At 33.3% G+C, this 22,561-nt stretch overlaps 2 protein-coding genes across 2 annotated transcripts; both read left to right on the forward strand.

The window, feature by feature from the left end:
* Nucleotides 1–4,978: 4,978 nt before the first annotated feature.
* On the forward strand, nucleotides 4,979–11,129 carry EMB1997 (para-aminobenzoate (PABA) synthase family protein). Its single transcript, XM_088820004.1, has 14 exons — nucleotides 4,979–5,169; nucleotides 5,430–5,824; nucleotides 6,207–6,338; nucleotides 6,784–6,851; nucleotides 7,024–7,088; nucleotides 7,351–7,417; nucleotides 7,639–7,878; nucleotides 7,988–8,105; nucleotides 8,254–8,528; nucleotides 8,637–8,716; nucleotides 8,860–8,968; nucleotides 9,106–9,188; nucleotides 9,287–9,889; nucleotides 10,286–11,129. The coding sequence occupies exons 2-14, from the start codon at nucleotides 5,488–5,490 to the stop codon at nucleotides 10,773–10,775; spliced, it is 2,667 nt and encodes an 888-aa protein (XP_088676130.1). The 5' UTR covers nucleotides 4,979–5,169; nucleotides 5,430–5,487; the 3' UTR covers nucleotides 10,776–11,129.
* A 1,934-nt stretch (nucleotides 11,130–13,063) lies between these two features.
* LOC105955683 (chorismate synthase 1, chloroplastic) lies at nucleotides 13,064–18,932 on the forward strand. Its single transcript, XM_012979462.2, has 13 exons — nucleotides 13,064–13,254; nucleotides 13,544–13,694; nucleotides 13,823–13,899; nucleotides 14,704–14,762; nucleotides 14,878–14,964; nucleotides 15,310–15,402; nucleotides 16,659–16,739; nucleotides 16,867–16,998; nucleotides 17,309–17,411; nucleotides 17,511–17,605; nucleotides 17,711–17,776; nucleotides 18,368–18,452; nucleotides 18,580–18,932. Exons 1-13 carry the CDS (start codon nucleotides 13,140–13,142, stop codon nucleotides 18,711–18,713), a joined length of 1,278 nt encoding a protein of 425 aa, XP_012834916.2. The 5' UTR covers nucleotides 13,064–13,139; the 3' UTR covers nucleotides 18,714–18,932.
* Nucleotides 18,933–22,561: the final 3,629 nt, after the last annotated feature.

Here is a 22,561-nt window from a genome sequence, read left to right on the forward strand (position 1 = left end):
AGTTCTACTATTTCATTATATTAGCAGCACCCCTACCCCGAGATTAATTTTTATAGTAGGTAGTCGCGAGATCAATGGGAATTTTATTGACGGTATTATACGCTTAGCCAACATTTTTGAAGTGTCCAAGATTTGTACGATAAGAGAGAAGCGAAACGCGCATCGCATGAAATTACTAGGCTTTCACCCATTAATGAAAAGTCTGAGTAGGTTTTACAGACAAATCACATATAATGCCAGAATTTAACATATTGAATACAAAATTCAATGCAGAACCAAACATCATCGGATCTAAACTAATCAGATATAGGTTTACTATATATGAACATAATCGTTCTCGATGTACTTGTTACGTGAATGCTCGCATACACACTCTCTCCCGTGACCAGATGGTAAATCCTTACAATAGGATTTGATTAGCTTATCTTTGTACTCTAGTCTGCAAATATCTGCACATTCAGCTTCATCACATTTTTGAACAATTCCTTGACCATCCCCAAATCTTGGTGCACAAACTAACACCAATAAAACTATTACTACAACTATTGGGGAATGGAAATAATGTCCCATTTGAGGTTTTATTTTAATAAAATTGTTAAATTTGGAGGAACTGAGGTATGGTTTTTATTTATTTTTTGAGATAGTTTTGAAATTTATAGGTTGAAATCCATGGTGTGAAGGAGACCTAATTTTTTTTATTGGAATGATGAAATAAATTGAATTTGCCTAAAGATGTGGGAATTAATTTTAGTTGATTAATGAAGTATGATATTGGAATTATTATATGGCAAATGGAAATTAACTACTAAAAGAAGAAGAAAATATATCGAAATCTAACAATGAAACCTCTTTTGAATGCTAATCATTACAATTAACCCCATTAAATAGTAACAATAACGACTATGATTAGGAGTAAAGTTCTAAAAAGCGGTTATCGGGTCTGAGGCGGTTATGGACTGTCACAAGATAAATCAGCACGACGATGATTAATCGGAGATAAATCGGAAATAAATTGGTTTTAGATTTATTGTAATATATTTGTAAATATTATTTGCAAATACTCAAAACATATATTAAAAAATATTTCAACATGATTCTATCCCCACCACCTCCCGCCGCCGCTGCCACCGAGAGTAGTCTCAGTCTGTAGCAGCCGTCGGACGAGTGTGGTCAGATTCTTCTTTCTTACACGTGGTGACTTGATTTGGGCGAAATTTGGAAGGAAAAAAAAAATATTTTTTTTTCTGATTTATTGACCCGATATATCGAATTGACCGGCCTAAAACCGCCTCAAGATCCCACACCGACCCAACAGCACCATTTTCGTAAATAACTTTTGAGTCAAATACCCAAGTGACTTTTAGGGTTTCTCCATTTGCTTCTTACTCTTAAATTCTCCTTTGCTCTAGTAAAAAATGTTGGAGATGCCATTGGCGTCAACGGATTGTCTCTCGTTGTTGTTGTCGTCTTCGATAAAACGAAATAAGCAGCTAAAATACTTATTATATATTCTTTTCCATTATCAATTTTCAAGCAAAATAAGTAGCTAAAAATGTAATATTCCTTCCAATTAATCTTTTTTGTTTCATACATCAATCAATAAATTCTATGTATAGGCTTACTATAAATGTAATCTTTTTTTATCCAGGTCCGGGTCCGCTACCTTAACGGGCCGTTGAGTTACCATGATTTACATTCCTCCATCAATCCTTGTCGGGCCAAGGGATGGGGGCCCTGGGGGCGAGGGATTTCGCCTTTTTTTTTTTTTTTTTTTTTTTTTTTTTTTTTTATCCTTGTTATATGAATGCTCACACACACATACTTTCCCAACACCAAATGGCAAATCCATACAATAGGATTTGATTAGCTTATCTTTATAGGCTTCCTTGCAAATATATGCACATTCAACTTCATCACATTTTAGAACAATTTCCACACCATGCCCAAATCTTGGTGCACAAACTAACACCATTAGTAATATTATTGCAACTATTGATGAAGGAAAATAGTGTCCCATTTGAGAATAAGTTGTGTTTTTTTAGTAAATTGTTAAATTTGGGGTAGGATAAATAAATATTTTGAGATAGTTTTGAAATTTATAGGAGTAAATTTTTACTTTTGGAATGGTGGAATAAATGAAGATATGGGAACTTTTTGTGGTTGATTAATGAAATATGCTATTGGAATTATATGGCAAATGAAAACATAGAAGAATTGAAGTGGAAAGCATCACATGAGTTACTACATGTTTCCTATAATTAAATCGTAGATGAATAATGAAATTGACTACTAAAAATCTAACACGATTCAACAGAAAATCCAAACAAGAACAACAACCACAAAAATAGTAAAAACAACTACAAAAATAACGAAAACCAACTATTTCTACAAAGAAACAAGTATACAAAAATAGTATTTGATTTAAACAAATTTGAGGATGAATTGATAATGACAGAACAAAAACACAATCGTTGTGCCCCAAGTCTAACTACATGCGGCAAAATACAGAATCAATAAATAAAAAATAAAAAAAATGATTTAAAAATTAACGTCGATTAAACTTAATCGACGTAGCCGACTAAATTAAATAAGGTTAATGCAACCAAAAAATTATAGATCTGCTCCCTATCGTCAGCACACCGTCGTCACACAACACTGACTCATTTCACCATCTAGGGCGTCCTCGCCTCTGCCCGCTGTCAAGTTCGAGTTCTCTCGGCGGCGTCGTCGCTTCCTCGTACTTCAAAATCCACAGGCACGGTGGTGGTGGGAATGGTTGTTTGGTGGCGGATTTGCTGGCCTTGTTCGTGGACGGTTGACCTCGCACGGTGGTTTTCATTCACGTTTGAATTTATATTAATGGATCCGTTCGCGCCGTTCAGTTAAACAATGTTAATTAATCTTTAGTTAACATTAAGTAGTCAATAGAGTAAAATTAAGTAAAATAAGTATGAGGGATATATGTGAAAACCCTAATCAAAATATATATATACTATCTGAATTAATATATAATATGCATGCTTGGCTCCTCATACGCCATCTGAGGAGAGCGCATCGATCGATTTGCTCTGATGGGCTCTGCAAATGGCATAAAGGGAGCCAGGCATAACTAATACATACATAAGTTTATATATATATATATATATATATATATATATATATATATATATATATATGTATGGGAATATGAAGTGAAAGTGTGCATGGAGATGTTGCAAGTATGGTGCTTATTACATATTCATACACAGATATACCTACATACATATAGGTTATATATATATATATATATATATATATATATATATATATATATATATATATATATATATTTTGAAGATGTGAAGATCAAAACAAGATGAATCAAACCCTTTTGAAAAAGGAAGATAAGAAATTAAAAAGAAGAACGTGTAAGAAAGCAAAAACACGCGCAACACACACACAAAGAGACGGGAGAGAGAGAGAGAGAGAGAGAGAGAGAGAGAGAGAGAGAGAGAGAGAGAGAGAGAGAGGGGGAGGTAGCAGAAACTAGCAAGGAAATATGAACCATATATAGCATGAAACCAACAAGGCTGGAGGTGCTCTTATACGGTCCCTAGCTATGCTATATCGGGCGAGATACGTACATCGATCGAGTAGATCCTTACCGCTCATATACACATAAACACACACATTCAAATTGACGTGCAGATCAATGATAAATATATACCTGATATAACCTTCAACGGGTGCATATATACCATAAAAATAACTAAATATATACTTTTGACAAGTCAAAGAAGTTGGTGTGACAAGAAAGAAAGAATGAAATAAAGGTGGAGAAATTATGGTAATTAACATGCAAGTCTCAGACACCTACCTACAACATAATCATGAGTCAAAGAATCTTGCTAATCATTATGTTTAAGAAAAATATATTAACACCATAAAGTTGGGTTAACAAGGAAAAATCAGCTTTAAATTGTCAATACATAAAAGAAAAAAGTTTAAAAAATGATTTGACATGTCATCAGTTTGGTACAGTACAATCATATATTTGTCTCATTTGAAAATTGAAAGCTAGATAATATGTAGGACAAATTACGGTAATCCCCTGAAGTAAAAAATTAAATTATGAAAAGTACTCCATTATATTTGAGTAATTACAATTATCCTTTAATTATGTATTTTCTAACGAAAAAAAACTCATATTTTAGTAGGTAAATTTGCATCGTAAAAGTGGACGTGTAAGACAATACATAGTTAATGGAGTGGTTGTAATTATTATCCAAACATGAGAGGAGTTTCAGTAATCTGACCTTACTTTAGGGGTTGGCCGTAATTTGCCCTAAAATTTAAGGGTTGTTTTTACATTTACATTCATTTAATTTTAGCTCGTCTGATTTGATGCCTAAATTTAGATTAGAGAAATTAGTAATTTGTGTTGGAATTTCTTTTAAATCGAGAAACTAATATACATGAAGTAGGATGAATAAATAATTAATGGTTTTAACTAATCAAAAGTGTTGGACACTTATTCAAGTGAAGAAGCAATGTTTGAATATATTTTGTGATTTATTTTCATTTTATTTTGGGAAAATATGTTTTGAGAGAATGATGGGACAACGAAAGTAATTGTGTTTGTGTTATAATTTGAAATGGACAAAATTCACGAATAATGTTGGCAGCAAGATTATAGACTGAAGGAAACTAGGTGCGAGATGTGTTTTTTAGTGGGATGAAAAAAGAGCCTAGAGAGAAGGAAAAAAATGAACGGTATTCGTAAAAATAGATCTGTAAAAATCATTTCAATGTGAATAATAAATAAATCTTTAATTTCCATAAAAAAAAAATCTTTAATTGACAATAGTTTTTATTGGGCCAAGATCCAATCTGACCAACCCATGTGGGCCCCATCTTACGTTCGGGTCGAGCGAGATCCAACCAAATCTAATTGGCTACCATTTATTTTATTTTTGACCAAATTACCCTTTTCATTTTATTTTTCTGGTACTAACTGATTTTCTGCGCACACAGTTCACATACTTGAGACACAAATAAAATACCCGCCGACTCTTCCGTTCGAAAATAAAAGTGGTGGCTGCAAAACGCCTCATCCCCCCAAACAAATAAAAAATAAAAAAAATAAAAATTGAAAAACCCAATACTTCGATTTCGATTTCCATTTCCCAGGTACTAATTTTAATTTAATCTTACTCTCGGAGATCTGTTCTTTTTTTTTTTTTAATTATTTATGTTTCTGAGATCTTGAGATCCGTTAACATGTCGTATGTTTGAATTCCTTTGTCACAAACCCATTTCCTATTTATTATGTATTTAATTTTTGTCCAATACTCATTTCTAGTTACCCAATTTGTCGATGATTTGGTGATTTTTTGAAATATTACAACGTTGCCATTCGGTGTTTTTTGGTTTGGGCTTACGTTTTGCAGGTGAGTGAGAGATTGATTCATTGTCTTGTTTTCTGTTGAATTAAGAGATACGATTCCAATGGGTTTCACAATCGGTTCTTCGTCGCCCGAGATTTCGTTTCATTGTTTTGAGAGCATTATTTCACAGAACAAGAATTTGAAATCGGCTTTTCCGAAATCTTTCAGTAGGAGGCTTAGTAGTGTCTTGAATCAGAAAGATATACACGACGGGGGGGTTGTGAAGAAGGCGTGCGTTTCGAGCCGTTCGGTCTCGGGGCATTTGGAAGGGTCGTATGTCGGGAAGAAACAGTTGATCGAACCGTCTTCTAAGTTGGGATTCATACGCACTTTGTTGATCGACAATTACGATAGTTACACGTACAATATTTACCAGGAGCTTTCTGTCGTTAATGGCTGTAAGTTTTCTTTCTCGTTGCAATTATCGGAATATATATAATGAATTTATCTTGGCTGATGGTTGTTGACTAAACGAGATTGTTTTAGAAATATAATATTCAGTAATCCGGTTGAGGTTATCTTTCATTTTGTTGACGTGAATTATTTCGATCATGAAATAATTGTTTGGTTTTAAAAAAAAATCTGTTCAGCGCGGCTTCTGTCGAATTGAATTATTAGAAAAGAGCAGAAAATAATTATTGTCTTTTCTTCATTACCGACGTCGAGAATCTCTTTTCGAGTATGTTATGAAATCAATTAGATAAGCTCAGGAAATGGATTTGTTTTTCAAATACTTAGTTTTTTTTTTTTTTTCGGTTCTTTGTCTTGAAACTGTACCAGTGCCTCCGGTGGTGATTCGTAATGACGAGTGGTCTTGGGAAGATATTTGTCATTACCTTTACGAAGAAAAGGCGTTCGACAATATTGTGATATCTCCTGGTCCTGGTTCTCCTACATGTGCTGCTGATATAGGTTAGCTCCGAAAATTGCATTTCATTCTTTTCTTACTGTCTTATAATACATTGAGGCCTCGTTTGGTTGCCAAGATAAGATTAAATAATCTAATGAAAACCCAATTATTTTATCGGACGTCCAACAAAAAAGCCCTCTAAAAGGCAAGATAAACCATGATAACATAACGAAGTCCAATTATTTAGTTAATTATTTAGTTAATAATGACTAATCACCCCAACCAAACGAGGCCTGAGTATTTCGACTACTATGTTTATATATAGTTTGGGAATATCTTTACTGTTTTAGGAAGTTGAACGTGCATCAACCTCATCATGAACTGACTGGAAAGTGTGCCGAGGGAAAAATACGACGTTAATAACAGAACAAGTTCATTTCTATAATGTTACTACTTGGTTAATTTTTTATCGTGATTGTTAATTCTTACTTATTTTTTGCATCTCAGGAATATGCCTTAGGCTGCTGCACGAATGCAGAGATATCCCTATTTTAGGTGTTTGCCTTGGCCATCAGGTATATTTAGTCTTTCACTGACGGTAAAACATGGTCGATTCCTATGTGGTTATAGAGTTATTTAATTGCTTGATTTGTCGTCATTTTAGTTTGATTAATCAAGCATTAGAGTCGATGCTTCAATCACATATTCTGACGTTCAACTGAATTTGGCGAGTGAAATAATCTACAGGCTTTAGGTTATGTGCACGGTGCTCAGATTATCCATGCTCCTGAACCTATTCATGGACGGTTGAGGTAAATAATTTGTCGTTTTTTCTTTCTTTAATTTTATTTGTTTTTTTTTTTTGGCATGGTACAGTTCTCATACAGTTGAAGGCGTTTACGAGTTTATCTATCAAAAAAAAAAAAAAAATCGTAAAGAGTTTTATGAAGCTATCTATCCTGATTCAAAATTCGGAACCGCGAAGCTATATTTATTTTGTACATAGTATTAGTCAATTAGTTGGCCATAATCACGTTTCGGCTTTCCGTGATTTTCTTTTTTTTCTTTCTACAGTGATATCGAGCACAATGGCTGTGGATTATTCCATGGGGTTCCCTCTGGACGAAATTCGGAGTTTAAGGTTTGGTCAATACACTGAGATCGACACGTCTTATCCTCATTCGAATCTTAAATGACTGTTTTATGAAATTGCTTTCATATCGCTTGCTATATGAAAGCGATATTTCCATGTCGCTTACTATATCTTTTTTACTCAGACGCACTTTTTGGTTTCCGATTTATTGAAATTGCTTTTTGGTTTTTGTTTTTTGTTTTGAAATTTTGTGCATTGACCTGGTGTAGGTGGTCCGTTATCACTCCCTTGTGATAGACCCAAGCTCACTACCTAGGCAACTCATACCTATAGCCTGGACCTCCTCCTCTGAAACGAACTCGTTTCTTGGAATCGAAAATCTTGATGATTTTGATAGACGAGCTACAAACCCCGAGAATGGATTGAAGTCTTCCAACTCACAAGAGATGCAGAGTGGAAGTATTCTTATGGGAATTATGCACTCCAGTCGACCTCATTACGGCTTACAGGTCAATGGCTATCCTAATTATAAGTTCTATGTTTTTTTTTTGTTATTTGCTTTTTTTTTTTTTTCTTTTCCGAAAGTTAACTAGTTTCCTTTGTGTGTGGCTGCTGCAGTTTCATCCGGAAAGTGTTGCGACTTTTCACGGGAGGCAAATATTCAAAAACTTTGCTAAAATCACAAAAGACTATTGGTTAACGAGGACATCATCCTCGAACAAGGTTCATTATTCTGGTAATCTACTTGAAAAAAAAATATGATGTTTTAATTAAAAAAATAAAATAAAACTAATTATGTGTTGGATAGGAGTTATGATATATCAGAGTAATCCATATGCAATGTGCTCGGTTTTCAGTCGCTCTGAGCAGTGATCTTTACTTAGCGTGCATGCAGGTGCCTAATGTAACTCGATTATTCCAAGATGTTGCAAGAAGTAATAAGCATTCGGTGAATGGATTCTATAGAAAAAAGCATGCCACCCTCTCTAACTTAGTGAATTCGTCGTATTCGAGAAATTCAAAACTTTTGAAGTTGAAATGGAGAAAAATCGAACGATCTATAAGCCAAGTTGGTGGAGCAGAAAACATATTCCGTGAGCTATTTGGAGATAATCGTGCAGAAAACACTTTTTGGCTGGATAGTTCCTCGACTGAGATGGTTTATTTCTTGTTCTTCGTCTTTTTTCGTATACTTTCTTTTTTTCATTTAAATTAAAAAAATCGTATTTACTGTAATTTCTGATGATGAACGATCTCGAATATGTAGAACAGAGCTCGATTTTCATTTATGGGGGGTAAAGGTGGGCCACTGTGGAAACAAGTGACGTATAAGTTGGCAGAGAAGAGGTTAGAAATACAATCTTGTTATATTGCTAATTTTTGTTTTATTGTTACTAATTACATCGTATTAAATTCTCTTTTTCGCCACTCGTATTAGTTGTTTAAAACGATGATCTTGTTTACTTAGAAGCTCTACCTGTGGATGCCAGTTGCAGTGATTCGAAACTTAATCATGGAGGCTATCTATCGATTGAAGACGCTGAGGGGTCTGTTACAAGTACCTATTTGGAAAACGGATTTTTCGACTTTTTAAATCAGGTAAGTTTTTGGAATGTGCCGATTGGAAAATGGATTTTTCGACTTTCATTTTCATAACAGAAAAAAAAATGATTCTTTTGGTAGTGAAGGAAGAATAGTCGGTTTTATTCTAATTCACTTTCTTCTCCGTGCTACAGGAGCTTCAGTCGTTTCGCTACGAAGCAGCAGATTACGAAGGTTTGCCTTTCGATTTCTACGGTGGCTATGTTGGTTACATCGGGTAATTAATCCATTTAAATTCATTTTTTATTTTATTATATAAGATTATCCATTAGGAATCTTAGTATTAGAATATACTAATTTATCACTTGAATCCAGGTATGATCTCAAAGTCGAATGTGGGGCCCATTCAAATCGTCACAAATCAACGGCCCCCGATGCTTGCTTTTTCTTTACAGACAATCTCGTCGTATTAGATCATCACACTGACGACATTTACATCACATCTCTATACGAAAATACGAGCACAAATCCATGGCTGGATCAAATCGAGCACAAGCTTCTCAATTTAAAAATTCCTCCCCTGAAAAAGAAATCCGTTTCTTCGAAAAAAATTCCAAGAGAAGGATTTGCAGCCGAAAAATCGAGGGAAAATTACATTAAAGACATTGAGAAATGTCAGAAATTTATCAAAGATGGCGAAAGCTATGAATTATGTCTTACGACACAGATGACGAGACGAGTGGGGGAAAAACTAAATGCGCTGGACCTTTATTTAAATCTTCGAGAAAAAAATCCGGCCCCTTACGCTGCATGGCTTAATTTTCCGAAACAAAATTTATCTATTTGTTGCTCTTCGCCTGAAAGATTTTTACGGCTCGATAGGAATGGGATTCTAGAAGCAAAGCCTATTAAAGGTACTATAGCTCGTGGGATATCACCGGAGGAAGACGAACTGCGCAAGCAACAATTGCAATACAGGTGAGTTTTACTAATTTGTTAACAATAACATACAAATCGCCATATCTATATGTGTCGAATTTTCAGCTTTTTCTATGAACTTTTTTTTTTTTGTCGAGTTTTGTTCACATATTAGTTTTTATTAGCGACCTAAACAAATTGAATAGAGCTGAACTCTCATGAGTTTCAAGCTTTTGCCAATTTTTTTATCGAGCTTCAAAAAAATTATTTGATCTTAGTTTGATTTGCAGTTGAACATATTATTCGGCTTTAATCAAGCCGAATATAAATGGCATCAATAAAAGTTCAATTTTTGTACATATTTTATAATTTTCATTCTCTCTCTCTCTCTCTCTCTCTCTCTCTCTCTCTCTCTCTCTCTCTCTAAACTGACTTATTTAACTGATGTTCTAACAGCGAGAAAGACCAAGCGGAAAACTTGATGATCGTAGATCTTCTAAGAAACGACCTAGGCCTCGTTTGCGAGGCGGGGTCGGTCCACGTACCCCATCTAATGGAAATCGAATCGTACGCGACGGTCCACACTATGGTGAGTACAATAAGAGGGGAGAAGCGATCGGACGTGACTGCGGTCGACTGCGTGCGTGCGGCCTTCCCCGGTGGATCGATGACAGGTGCCCCCAAATTGAGGTCGATGGAGATCCTCGACACGTTGGAGACTAGATCCCGTGGAATATACTCCGGGTGCATTGGATACTTCTCGTACAATCAAACGTTCGATCTCAATATTGTGATTAGAACTATTGTGATCAACGGTGAGGATGCTTCGATTGGAGCGGGTGGGGCAATCACTGCTCTTTCGAAACCCGAGGAAGAGTATGAAGAGATGCTGCTCAAAACTAGAGCACCCACTAAAGCTGTTGTGGAGTTTCAAGAAGATAATTAGTTTTCTTGCCTCTCTTTTTTTAATATATGAAGTAGGGTGCTTAATTAAGATTTATATTTTTTCTTTTTCTTTTTTTTTAATTTTTTTTAAGAGAACGACACCCGATGAGGGTGGGGTGTTGGGCTTGAAGATGTTGCCCTAGTTGAATTGGAGGAGGAGGAGGTCGACGCCCAAACCAGACCCATTTTACACGCCCAAAATGGGCGCCGAAAGATAGTCTGCACGCCCAAATTGGACGAGGATCGAACTTGTACGCGCCCATTTTGGATGTGAAAATAGTTTTTTCGCACCCGTTTTGGTAGTGAGCCACCTTTTCCAGATTTATAAAATGAAAACGAACAAATTTTATTTCTTTGTATTGTGTATCTTGATTCCCAACCAATGCATTCATTTTCCTTTATAAATCGTTTCAACAGGATGAGTTTCGAGACGATTTATAATATCAAAGCTTGAGAGGTTTTTTCTTTAATAGATGAAGGGAGAGTAGTACGTAAACTATTGCAAACTATATTCGTAAAAACAGTACCGCGTTATCAATACCCTACTAAATAGTCTTGATTTTCAAGGGAAAAGATTACTACTTTGACATTTTCTATTTTTGACTTCATTGATCTATTATTAGTGTGAGGGTTGGTGTTGGAAAAATAATTAATTATGCTTGAAATTCTAAATTAACATTTGAATATGTAAAAAAAAAAAAAAGTTTATAAGGCTAAAATGACAGTTAAAAAGAAATGAAGAACATAAAAATGGTACATAAAGATTTTGAGTGGTCAACAAAATTGATTGTAGATTTTTCTACAGCTACCCCTAACATTTTATTCACGTGTTTATTGGTTTGTTTTTATTGTTTGGATTTATTATTACTTTAGGCAAATAAAGAAGAAGAAAAAAACAAACGATTTTAAATGACTTTATCTTTTCTGGCAAGCCCTCTTGTTAATTTTTTTTGTTTTTTGTACCCAACACATAAATCTAACAATACCAACAATTTGCAAATTCATAATAAGATTGTGACAGTTCGATCTCCTTATCTGCAATTCACAGATCTTGCTAGGGATGTGCACAACTCGGTTTGGTTTAATTTTTTTGCTAAAATCGAAGAATCGAATATATCGGATTTTGTAAAATAAAAAAATCACATATGTTGGTTTTTCATCGATTCGGTTTTTTTCCGGTTCAACTGTAATTATATATTCAGGTTGTACAAATAAAAGAATCCAATTACAATTACTTTCACAACTAACCAGTGCAATGAAAATATAAAATCCTTAATCCCATGGGACTTAAACGTAATTTAGATGATTTTTTTTTTTACTACTTTCACCAACCACATTAATAAAACAATGAACTCAAGTAAAATTTTAGTTACTAAATAAATAAAATACAATGTCTCAAATATTTGAACAAATGCTTAGAGTGAGAAGAGTAATTGAAAGATATAAAATAAAATTTAGGATAAAATAATACATATATTACATAAAATGAAGTCATTTTATAGTTTCGGTTCGCTTCGGTTTTTCACACTTTCCACCATACCGAACCGAATAATTCGGTATTTCAAAAATAAAAAACCGTGCATACGGATTGCTATTCGGTACGGTTTGAAACGACTCGATTTTTGATTTTTTGGTTATGTTTTTCGATTTTTCGGCTTTTTTGCTCACCCCTAAATCTCGTGTATGTGTGACATGCTCGACCTAGTGACCGTTAACAAGAAAATTCGAACTACGATCAATTGACGCAAATTCACTTGCTCCAACCACTAGATCATCTATTGCAGGGCATTTGTAATTTGCAAACTACTTGCACCAAAACATGACTTATGCAATGCATATGTGGTTGCGTTGCAAGTTTAGTTGTTTATAATAATAATAATAATAATAATGAGGGCAAATTACGGCCACCCCTGAGTCATGGTGAAATTATGAAAATCCGTTTCATGTTTGAGTAATTACAGTCATTCTAAACTATTTATATCTTTCGAACATATTCCTCCAGAGGTAAATTTAGTGATGTTAAATCTGTAAAATCGAACCGAGTTTTTGATACGCCAACATTTCATACCGTTTACCGAACTGAATATACGATTTGGTTCGGTTTTTAACCAAATTACATAGATTTTATATAGAAATATTTAAAATGATGGGTGGTTGTAATTATTCAAATAAGAGGGGTTTTTTCGTAATTTAACCATTTAATAATGATGGAGAAGAGGGGTGCGCGCCAAAAAAATAAACTGCATAGTGGCACTATATATTTAATGTCATCGGTGTGTGAAATATCAAGCACTGCAAAATTCCGACTACTCACGGACCACACAGATTAATTAACCACTTTGTCAAAGAAAACGACGTCGTTCTGATGGCGTTTCCCCTACTCTCCACCCTGCATTTCCTCGAATCGCCGCCTTCACCACCGAGCCTCCACCTCCCTGCCGCTCGCCGTCGTCGCCAACCCCTACTATCCAAACGCTTCAGTGATTTTCTCTCTCTCTCCTCAATTTTCGTTTTTTTTTAATTATTAATAAAAAAAACCTCTCTCATTGTGACATCAAAGTAGACATCGTCAATTAAATGTGTACGTTAATTAATTATATATTTAGAAATTACGAGAGTAAAAAATAATTTATCGTCAACTAGAAAATAATACAGATTCATTCATAAACAAATGGTGAAATAATTTATTTCACTTTGTCCGATTTAACACATGTCGGCTTAGCTAGCACAATAAATTATATATATATTTTATTTTTATATTTTCGACAGTAATTCAAAGCTCGGGTAGTACATACGGAACTCACTTCCGCGTTACGACGTTCGGAGAATCTCACGGTGGCGGTGTAGGGTGTGTTATTGATGGATGCCCTCCTAGACTTTCCCTCTCCGAACAAGACATTCAACGAGATCTCGACCGAAGGTGCGTTAATTAGCTTCGTATGAAATTTTATTTTAATTATTTTGGATATTAGTTATTACCAATAATGAATTACAAGGCTATTTAAATGTTCATGTGATTTTTTTTTTTTTTTTTTTGTTTTCTTGAAGGAGGCCAGGTCAGAACAGAATAACCTCTCCAAGAAAAGAAACTGATACATGCAAGATTGCTTCAGGGATTGCTGATGGTAATTACTAATAATTAATTATTGGGTAAATTACAATTCACAATCACCCTGGATTATTATCAAATTACGAAAAAGCCCCCTCATATTTTGATACTTGTAACTTCCCCTGAACTATGAATCTTCTTACACGTCCACCCTTATGGTGTCAAATTTAACATAATCTTCTACATTAATTTTGTGGAATGTTCTCTAATTTGTATTCATTTTGTGCAAAAATACAGTTTCTGATGCACCACAATCTTATATATATAAAAGCCAAAAAACACAGATCTTATGATCATCTTGCTTCAAAATGTGGAGCTCAAATGGGATAAAACGGGTACAAAATTGAGAATATTCCATATAATCTACAAGATTCCACTAAATTTGACACCACAATGGTGGACGTGTAAGAAGATTCATAGTTGATGGGTAGTTGTAATTATCAAATTAAACATGAGTGTTTTTTTCGTAATTTGACCATACATCATATGATGGCGTTGTAGTTTACCCTTAATTATTAGTCATATTCAATATTTTGTGTACAATTAATTTTCTTGCACTTTTCACTAATTAATTAGATTAGTGGTGCATGTTTGCTATTCTAATTAAAAACGTGTTTTTGATGTACAATAGAACCTCGATAAATTAATAACCTCGATTTAATAATAGCTTCTCTCGATCCTGATTCGGTTGAAAACATGTTAAATTATTAACTCGGTAATTTAATAATTCGCTAAATTAATAGAATTCCTCTAATTCCAACTATATTAATTTATACTTTATAGAGGTTTAACAATACATATGGTTGTGTAATAAATGTAGGGTTTACCACTGGATCTCCAATCAAAGTAGAAGTGCCCAATACGGATCAAAGAGGAGAAGTAAAAGTTTCCCCCACACCTAAGAAGCATTTTAACAAACAGTTTGCATGCATGCATGCTCGCTCTATTTTACTTTAATTTCTGTATAATTATTTTGTTTGTATTTTGTAAACAGGATTACTACAGTGAAATGGCACTAGCATATAGGCCATCCCATGCTGATGCAACTTATGATTTCAAGTATGGCGTTGCATCTGTACAGGTACCCATATATATATATATATTAAAATATATTAAAAGCGGCAAAATCACGGTCACCTCCGAGTTATGTTCAAATTACGAAAAGCCCCCTTCAATGCTAAAATTTAGGGATGTTAATTTGGTAAAATCGAACCAAAATTTTGGTAAACCAACATTTCATACTGTTTACTGAACTGAATATACGATTTGGTTCGGTAAATAACCGAATTACATAAATTTTATATAAAAATATTTAAAAGGAGGGTGGTTGTAAGAGGGATCTTTTCGTAATTTAGTCATATCTCATGGGTGATCGTAATTTATCCTATTAAAAATGTATTTAATGTACGAGGATTAATGAATCCAGGGTGGTGGTAGATCTTCGGCAAGAGAAACCATAGGGAGAGTAGCTGCTGGAGCTGTTGCCAAGAAGATTCTACTGCAATATGCTGGGACTCAAGTAAGTTCATATATCACTTACAATTATGAGATAAGGTTAAATTACGAAAAACCCCCTCATGTTTGGGTAATTACAATTATTCCTCAATTATGAATCTACTTACACGTCAACTTTTGCGGTGTCAAATCCAGTGGAAACTTCTAGATTGTATGGAATAATTCTCAAGTTTGTACCTGTTTTATCCCATTCGAGCTTCACATTTTGAAACAAGATGACCATAATATCAGATTGTGGTGCATCAGAAATTGTAATTCTGCACAAAACGAGTACAAATTAGAGAACATTCCACGGAATCTAGAAGATTATGTTGAATTTAACACCATTAGGGTGGACGCGTAAAAAGATTCATAGTTGAGGGGTAGTTGTAATCATCCAAATATAAGAGATTTTTTTTCGTAATTTGACATTGCCTAGGGTGTAATTTACCCAACAAAATAATTAAGGGGACGGCTGAAACAAATACCGTTTATTTCTCACTTCAATACCACCAACATAAAAAATAGAAAATAAATAGGTAATGACATTAATACCTTTAATAAAATCAATACCACACAAATTTTGTGTGTAGTATTGATTTTCATTAAGGTTAATAATGTACGTTATTACCTATTTATTATCTATTTCATTTTTTATTTTTTATGTTGGTGGTATTGAAGTGAGAAAAAAATGGTATTTATTTTAGCCGCTACCAATACTGTGTTTGGCTAAACTTATTTTAAACAGCTGATAAGCTCTTACATCTGATAAGATGTTTTTAGAACTGATAAGTTGTTACATCTTATTTTTAGGATTAATTTTTAGAGTGTTTGAATAATGAGCTTATTTCCTATTTTTACTCATTATAAGATCTTAAATAAAAAGGTGGAGTAGAGGTACTTATTTAAAAAGATCTTATTTGGTCTCCAACAACTTATTTTAAAAAAAATTAAGATCTTTTTTTAAAAATTTACCAAACACTTTAGAAGAGCTTATAAGCTTTAAAACATCTTATAAGCTCCTTTTAACATCTTATAAGCTTAGCCAAACACCCTCTTAATTAGAAATTGTAATATCGTGTAGACTATAACTACAATTACTAGAGTTTATTCTAAGTAGTACCCCGTGTTATTTTATTAGCGAAAACGGCCCTATGAAACAGCATAGGATATTTTTTTTAGCAGTTCGATATAACACATGGAGCAGTGATTGCGATAAAAACCCAGAATTATTGATCACCTAAATTTTGGAATTGGGAAATGAAATTAATTTCATGGCAGATTCTTGCTTATGTTTCACAAGTCCACAACGTTGTCCTCCCCGAAGATCTCGTTAAGAGCGAAACCGTGACACACGATCAGGTACGAGTCAATTATTAATTTTTGTTTTTTTTCTCTCTTCATTTTCTCAATGGTCCCTATGTTATAAAGTTTCTCGTAATCGTGATTTTTTTTTTTACTTTTTATTTTTTTTTAAATTTAATTCCAGATAGAGAACAATATCGTAAGGTGCCCGAATCCAGAGTACGCAGAAAAAATGATAGCTGCTATTGATGATGTTCGAGTGAAAGGCGACTCGGTTGGAGGTATCGTCACATGCATTGTTCGGAACGTCCCACGGGTAAACTCGCCTTCGTTAATGCGTGCTATAATTAATTACGATGTAATTTTGTCGAGTATTAGAGTTAATATTTCAAGCCCACGATGGAAAATGATCCCGAAATTTAATCAATCAAATGAATTATAATATTTATTTAGTCAAAATCAACCCCTATTGTAATACAATTCTGCGAAGGATGTTAGTTTTTTTTTTTTTTTTTTAATTGTGCGCGTTTGTTAGTATGAATGTTGTCAGCAGAACGTGTTACTAGCTACTAATGTTTCGTAAATTGGATTTAATTATGTCAATCGAATGAGGTCTTAATTTGTAGGGACTCGGTTCTCCGGTTTTCGATAAACTTGAAGCAGAGTTGGCGAAAGCTGCGATGTCACTACCTGCATCAAAGGGAATCGACTTCGGCAGTGGCTTTGCAGGTGAAAATTACTGAAAATTCAACAAAATTTAAATTTAGACAATAACTATATAACTTGTTTATAATTTAAGACATATTATGACAACGAAAATGCAACTAGGTACATTTATGACCGGTAGCGAACATAACGATGAATTCTACATGGACGAACATGGTCGAATTAGGACAAAGACCAATCGTTCTGGTGGAATACAGGTTTTTTTTTTTTTTTTTTTTGAATTATTAATTAATTTATTTTTAATTTTTTCACCCGAAAGGTGAGATCTCGTCGTTTTATAGTGTATTTTTAATAAACTGTAGGGTGGAATATCAAATGGAGAAACCATTACCATGAGAATAGCTTTCAAGCCAACGCCAACAATCTTCGTACGTCCTCTTTGCTTAACCGTCAGTTCGAGGAGAAAAAAAAAACGTGAATTGATTTTTCGATTCACGGGCTTGTTCATGGTCAAAGGTTAACTAGCTCATGGTCAACGGGTCGGTTCACGAATGTGGGGCGTGTCTAGTTTTTGCCTCGTTGGTTAATATATTTTGTTACTAGGATTAGGGGTGGGCATTCGGGTCGGGTTATTTGGGTATAACCCGACCCGGTCGGGTATTACCCGACCGGATCGGGTAATTTTTACTACAAAATAACGTCGTGAACCTCGTATATATTAATTACGTCGTGAACCTCGTATACCTCCGACTGCAAAATAACACACAATCTCGTATATATTAATTACGTCGTGAACCTCGTATACCTCGTAAATTTTTATATTAATTTTTATTTGTGTGTTATTAATTTGTTTTCTTTCCTATTTTTATTTGTTTTCTTTCCTATTTTTATTTGCTTGTGTTTTCTTTCCTAGTCTAGGATTAAGCCTGATTTGATTTTTACTGATCAATTCGCATGCAGCTACGTAATTATATTTTTCGTAAAATGGAAGCTTAAATTTCAAATTCTAAAACATGCAGAAGAAGCAGAATACCGTGACTCGAGACAAACACGATACGGAGCTCACAACTCGAGGGCGCCACGACCCTTGTGTAGCTCCGAGAGGTACATTAATTGAAGCATAGTTTATCTATCAAACCTTTGTCCATTCATCATAAAATTGTATAATTCTATCTTCGACAAAAAGGAAACACGATAATTCAACTTATTAAGTCCGTTCGATCGTGTGCAGCGATTCCGGTGGTGGAAGCGATGGTGGCGATGGTGCTTGTCGATCAATTAATGGCACAATATGCGCAATGTATGCTTTTCCCTATTAATCCAGCACTACAAGAACCCTTGCAAAAGGCAAAGGTTCCCCTTTAATGGTGATTAGTAGGGGTTGAAGACACCCTTTTTTTTTTTTTTAATTAATATTGTTTAAATTTATTTCAAGAGAGAACTAAATGTTTGAAGTATTGAGTATGTACTTGATAATTAATGTGTTGCGTTGCATGACAATTAGAAAGGTTCCCTATTTCTTGAAGGCTTTTTGTAATATTGTAAACTTATTTGAAGAGTTTCTATGTTTTGGAATTTTTTAAAGTAGAATTTGCATTATGCTTATATTTTTTTTTTAAATTAAATGGATACATGATAATGCAGATTAATTAATAGTCTCACTTAAATAATCTTTTTTGTAGTCCTGGTTCGTGGACAACGTGTAAATTTAACGGTTCGTTCAATTTATAAGATGGTACGTATTTAAAAATTCTAATAAATCCCATCTAATATTATATAAGTGAAAAGCTTCTTAATATATAGTAATAATCTTTTAATAGATGGTACATTTTAGGGCTGAGCATGAGTTGAGTCGGTAATTATCGGGCCAACAAAAAAATTATCGGCAAAAACAAAAAAAAAAAAACAGATCGAAAGTGAATCGGTTGGCCGATAAAACATGGGTTGTCTAGGGTCCAAGAGGGTTGTACTTCTCGGACCACAATTAACCAATAAAAAACTGTCACATCATATAAGTACGTACCCAGAAAAAAAAAATGAACCCTGGTATATAAGTAATACGAAAAAGCCCCCTTTTAATTAAAAAAAAAATAATGGAAAATTAATAATTTAAACCTTAATAACAAATCAACAAATTTGAAATCATATTAATAAATGAAGAAAAACATTTTGTAAAACTTTAAACCTAATTCCATTGTTCTCATTTATTTATCATCGACCGTTCTTTTTCCAGAAAAGAAAAAAATCATCATCAATTTTTTTTAAGAAAATTTATCATCGATCGTTAATTCCCTTTCTAGCAAACTTCTATGGCGCAAGAAATCATCGTGTGATTCTTTTCGGCATTCATGTGTTCATAAAATTGGTGACGGCATGACTCATAGGCATTACTCCAATGTGTCTAATCGGGCGGATGATCGATCTAATTTCGGTGTACAAAATTGGTTCTAGCAATTTCATATTATTTTTGAATTCCTTAAATTTATTCGGCTGATATATGTACTCGGTTTTAATGCATGCCTATCTATACACCCTATAGCACCCACAACATCTTCCAGTCGCTCGCACCGGATCTTTCCTATGAACTTTTTTATTGTATTCGAGCAAAGACACTTGATAAATTCTACATTGGTTTGTCGTTCGACGACATTTTGTAGCCACCGTCATATATTTCCGTTGTTTTCTCAAGTGTTGTAAATTTATGTTGCTGTTTTGTTTTCGGTTAAATAACTATATGTTGTTGGACAACCTTTTATTTATTTATTTATTTATTATAATATTAAAATAAATAAATAAATAAGAGTTGTTTTGGTTGTTCTATTGTTTGGATTACTTCTGAACATTTTGTTAGTGTAGAAGAATATGTCATTGCAATGAATTTTGTTATACTTAATATCATAAGTTTGTGCAGAAAAATAAACCATTGGTGGACTGGAGATCTGAGAATCATTTTAGCAACCAACTCTGGACTCCTATTTTTTGTATCAGATGTACATTTAACCAACTAAGTTTTAGTCTAGTATCAGTATTATGAGAGAGACTCATGAGATCCTACATCTGGTGAAATACACTATGTGATTTTGAATCGTAAATCTACATAAATAACTATATACTGGTGTTTTATGTTATTATGTGTAGCTCAATCGACAATGATGTAAAACTATCTAATGTTAATAATAATAATAATAATAATAATAATAATAATAATAATAATAATAATAATAATAATAATAATAATAATAATAATAATAATAATAATAATAATAATAATAATAATAATAATAATAATAATAATAATAATAATAATAATAATAATAATAATAATAATAATAATAATAATAATAATAATAATAATAATAATAATAATAATAATAATAATAATAATAATAATAATAATAATAATAATAATTATAATAATAATAATAATAATAATTATTATTATTATTATTATTATTATTATTATAATAATGGTAAATTACAACCACCTCCCTAAGGTATGGTCAAATTACGAAAATCCCCCTCCTGTTTGGGTAATTACAACCACCCCTTCAACTATAAAATTTAGTGGAATCTTCTAGATTATATGGAATATTATTACTTTTGTACCCGTTTTATCCCATTTGAACTCCACATTTTGAAGCAAGATGATCATAATATGTGTTTTTTGGTTTGTATATATCAGATTGTAGGGCTGGGCAAAAATTACCAAATACCGATTACCACGGTATACCTACCATAAATTACCGAATAATACCGAACTATCGGTTACCACTACATTTGGTACGGTATCGGTACCGTACCATTGCCTTACGGTACGGTAGCGGTATTGTATCTTCAATACCATGGTAATACCGTACCGTACCGCAACTTTGTATTTTTAAAATTAGTTAATATATTCAACAAATATTCAACTTTATACTTTATATTCAACTTTAGATAAAAAAAAATATAGTCAACAAATATTATAAAGAAAATAAAAAAACAAGAATAACGATATGATACATCATATATATATTATATATACATAATTATAATTTTTTTATTATCTTCATATATTTATGCAAACTCAATATTAGCTCTCGTTAAAGTTGTTTATGTCACATACTTCTTTAGTTTCAAAGTCCAATTAATCACTTATTGGTGGAATACTTTTTGCCATATTTTATTTTCCCTTTCTTTCCCCCTGAGTTCCCAGTCTTCTGTTTCATTTGCATTATTGCAATTTTTTTTTTTTTTATTTCTCTTACTTAAACCATCAAACTTTTTTGCTCATTACATGTTTCTACAATTTTTCTATAGATATCTTAGTAAGCATTAGTTAATTAAAGCAACATATGCTACTACGGTTGTATAATGTATATTCATGTAGATTGCTTGATCGATCACCATATTCATTTGCTTAATTTGTTGTATTTATGCATTTATTTAGTATTCATCTTAATTATGGTATCATCCGAGTTCATCAAAAAAATGATGTACGGTAGATTACCACGTACCGATCATACCGTACCGAAACTTACGGTATACCGAATAACGGTATACCGCAATTATTGGTACGGTAACGGTATAGAATTTTTCAATACCGAAAGATACGGTAGGTACACGGTATTGAACAAAATGTTCGGTAACCGTACCGAAACCACCCCTATCAGATTGTGATGCATCAGAAACTGTATTTTTACACAAAACGAGTACAAACTAGAGCACATTCCACGAAATCCAGATGATTATGTTGAATTTGACACCATAAGGGGGAGGTGTAAGAAAAAAATCATAGTTGATGGATAGATGTAATTATCTAAACAAGAGAGATTTTTCGTAAATTGACCATACTTCAGGGGTTGGTTGTAATTTACATAATAATAATAATAATGAAATGATCTTAGGGTGCATTTGGATGGAGGGATTTGGGGGAGGGATTTCAAATCCATAATAACAAATCCCTCGGACTTGTTTGGATTGAGGGATTTGGAGATGGATTTCAAATCCCCACCCCTCCTTTTTAATTGATTTTGGAGCAATATTGATGGATTTCAAATGACTCCAAAATTGAAGTCATTTCAAATCTATTCCCCAAATCAAATCCCTCCATCCAAATGGACCCTTAAAGAAAACGTGGCGAAAAGTGGTAGGTGAAGGCCAACCCTTTTTGTGGGCCCCAAAAATTTCACCCAACTATTTTTTTCGTAAACCAACTACCACATTATAATTGC

This window comes from Erythranthe guttata, chromosome 6 (assembly GCF_056151865.1).
Source record: "Erythranthe guttata isolate IM_541 chromosome 6, IM_541, whole genome shotgun sequence".
Classification (NCBI taxonomy): Eukaryota; Viridiplantae; Streptophyta; class Magnoliopsida; order Lamiales; family Phrymaceae; genus Erythranthe; species Erythranthe guttata.

What these genes read in the sequence shown, in the direction of transcription:
- LOC105955683 (XM_012979462.2), top strand. Translation starts at nt 13,140, where the DNA reads ATGGCGTTTCCCCTACTCTCCACCCTGCATTTCCTCGAATCGCCGCCT. An exon ending in ATACGGATCAAAGAGGAGAA is followed by an intron (nt 14,763 to 14,877) that starts GTAAAAGTTTCC and finishes TTTTGTAAACAG; the next exon opens with GATTACTACAGTGAAATGGC. An exon ending in AAACCGTGACACACGATCAG is followed by an intron (nt 16,740 to 16,866) that starts GTACGAGTCAAT and finishes ATTTAATTCCAG; the next exon opens with ATAGAGAACAATATCGTAAG.
- EMB1997 (XM_088820004.1), top strand. Translation starts at nt 5,488, where the DNA reads ATGGGTTTCACAATCGGTTCTTCGTCGCCCGAGATTTCGTTTCATTGT. An exon ending in GAACAAGGTTCATTATTCTG is followed by an intron (nt 8,106 to 8,253) that starts GTAATCTACTTG and finishes ATCTTTACTTAG; the next exon opens with CGTGCATGCAGGTGCCTAAT. An exon ending in TATAAGTTGGCAGAGAAGAG is followed by an intron (nt 8,717 to 8,859) that starts GTTAGAAATACA and finishes TGTGGATGCCAG; the next exon opens with TTGCAGTGATTCGAAACTTA.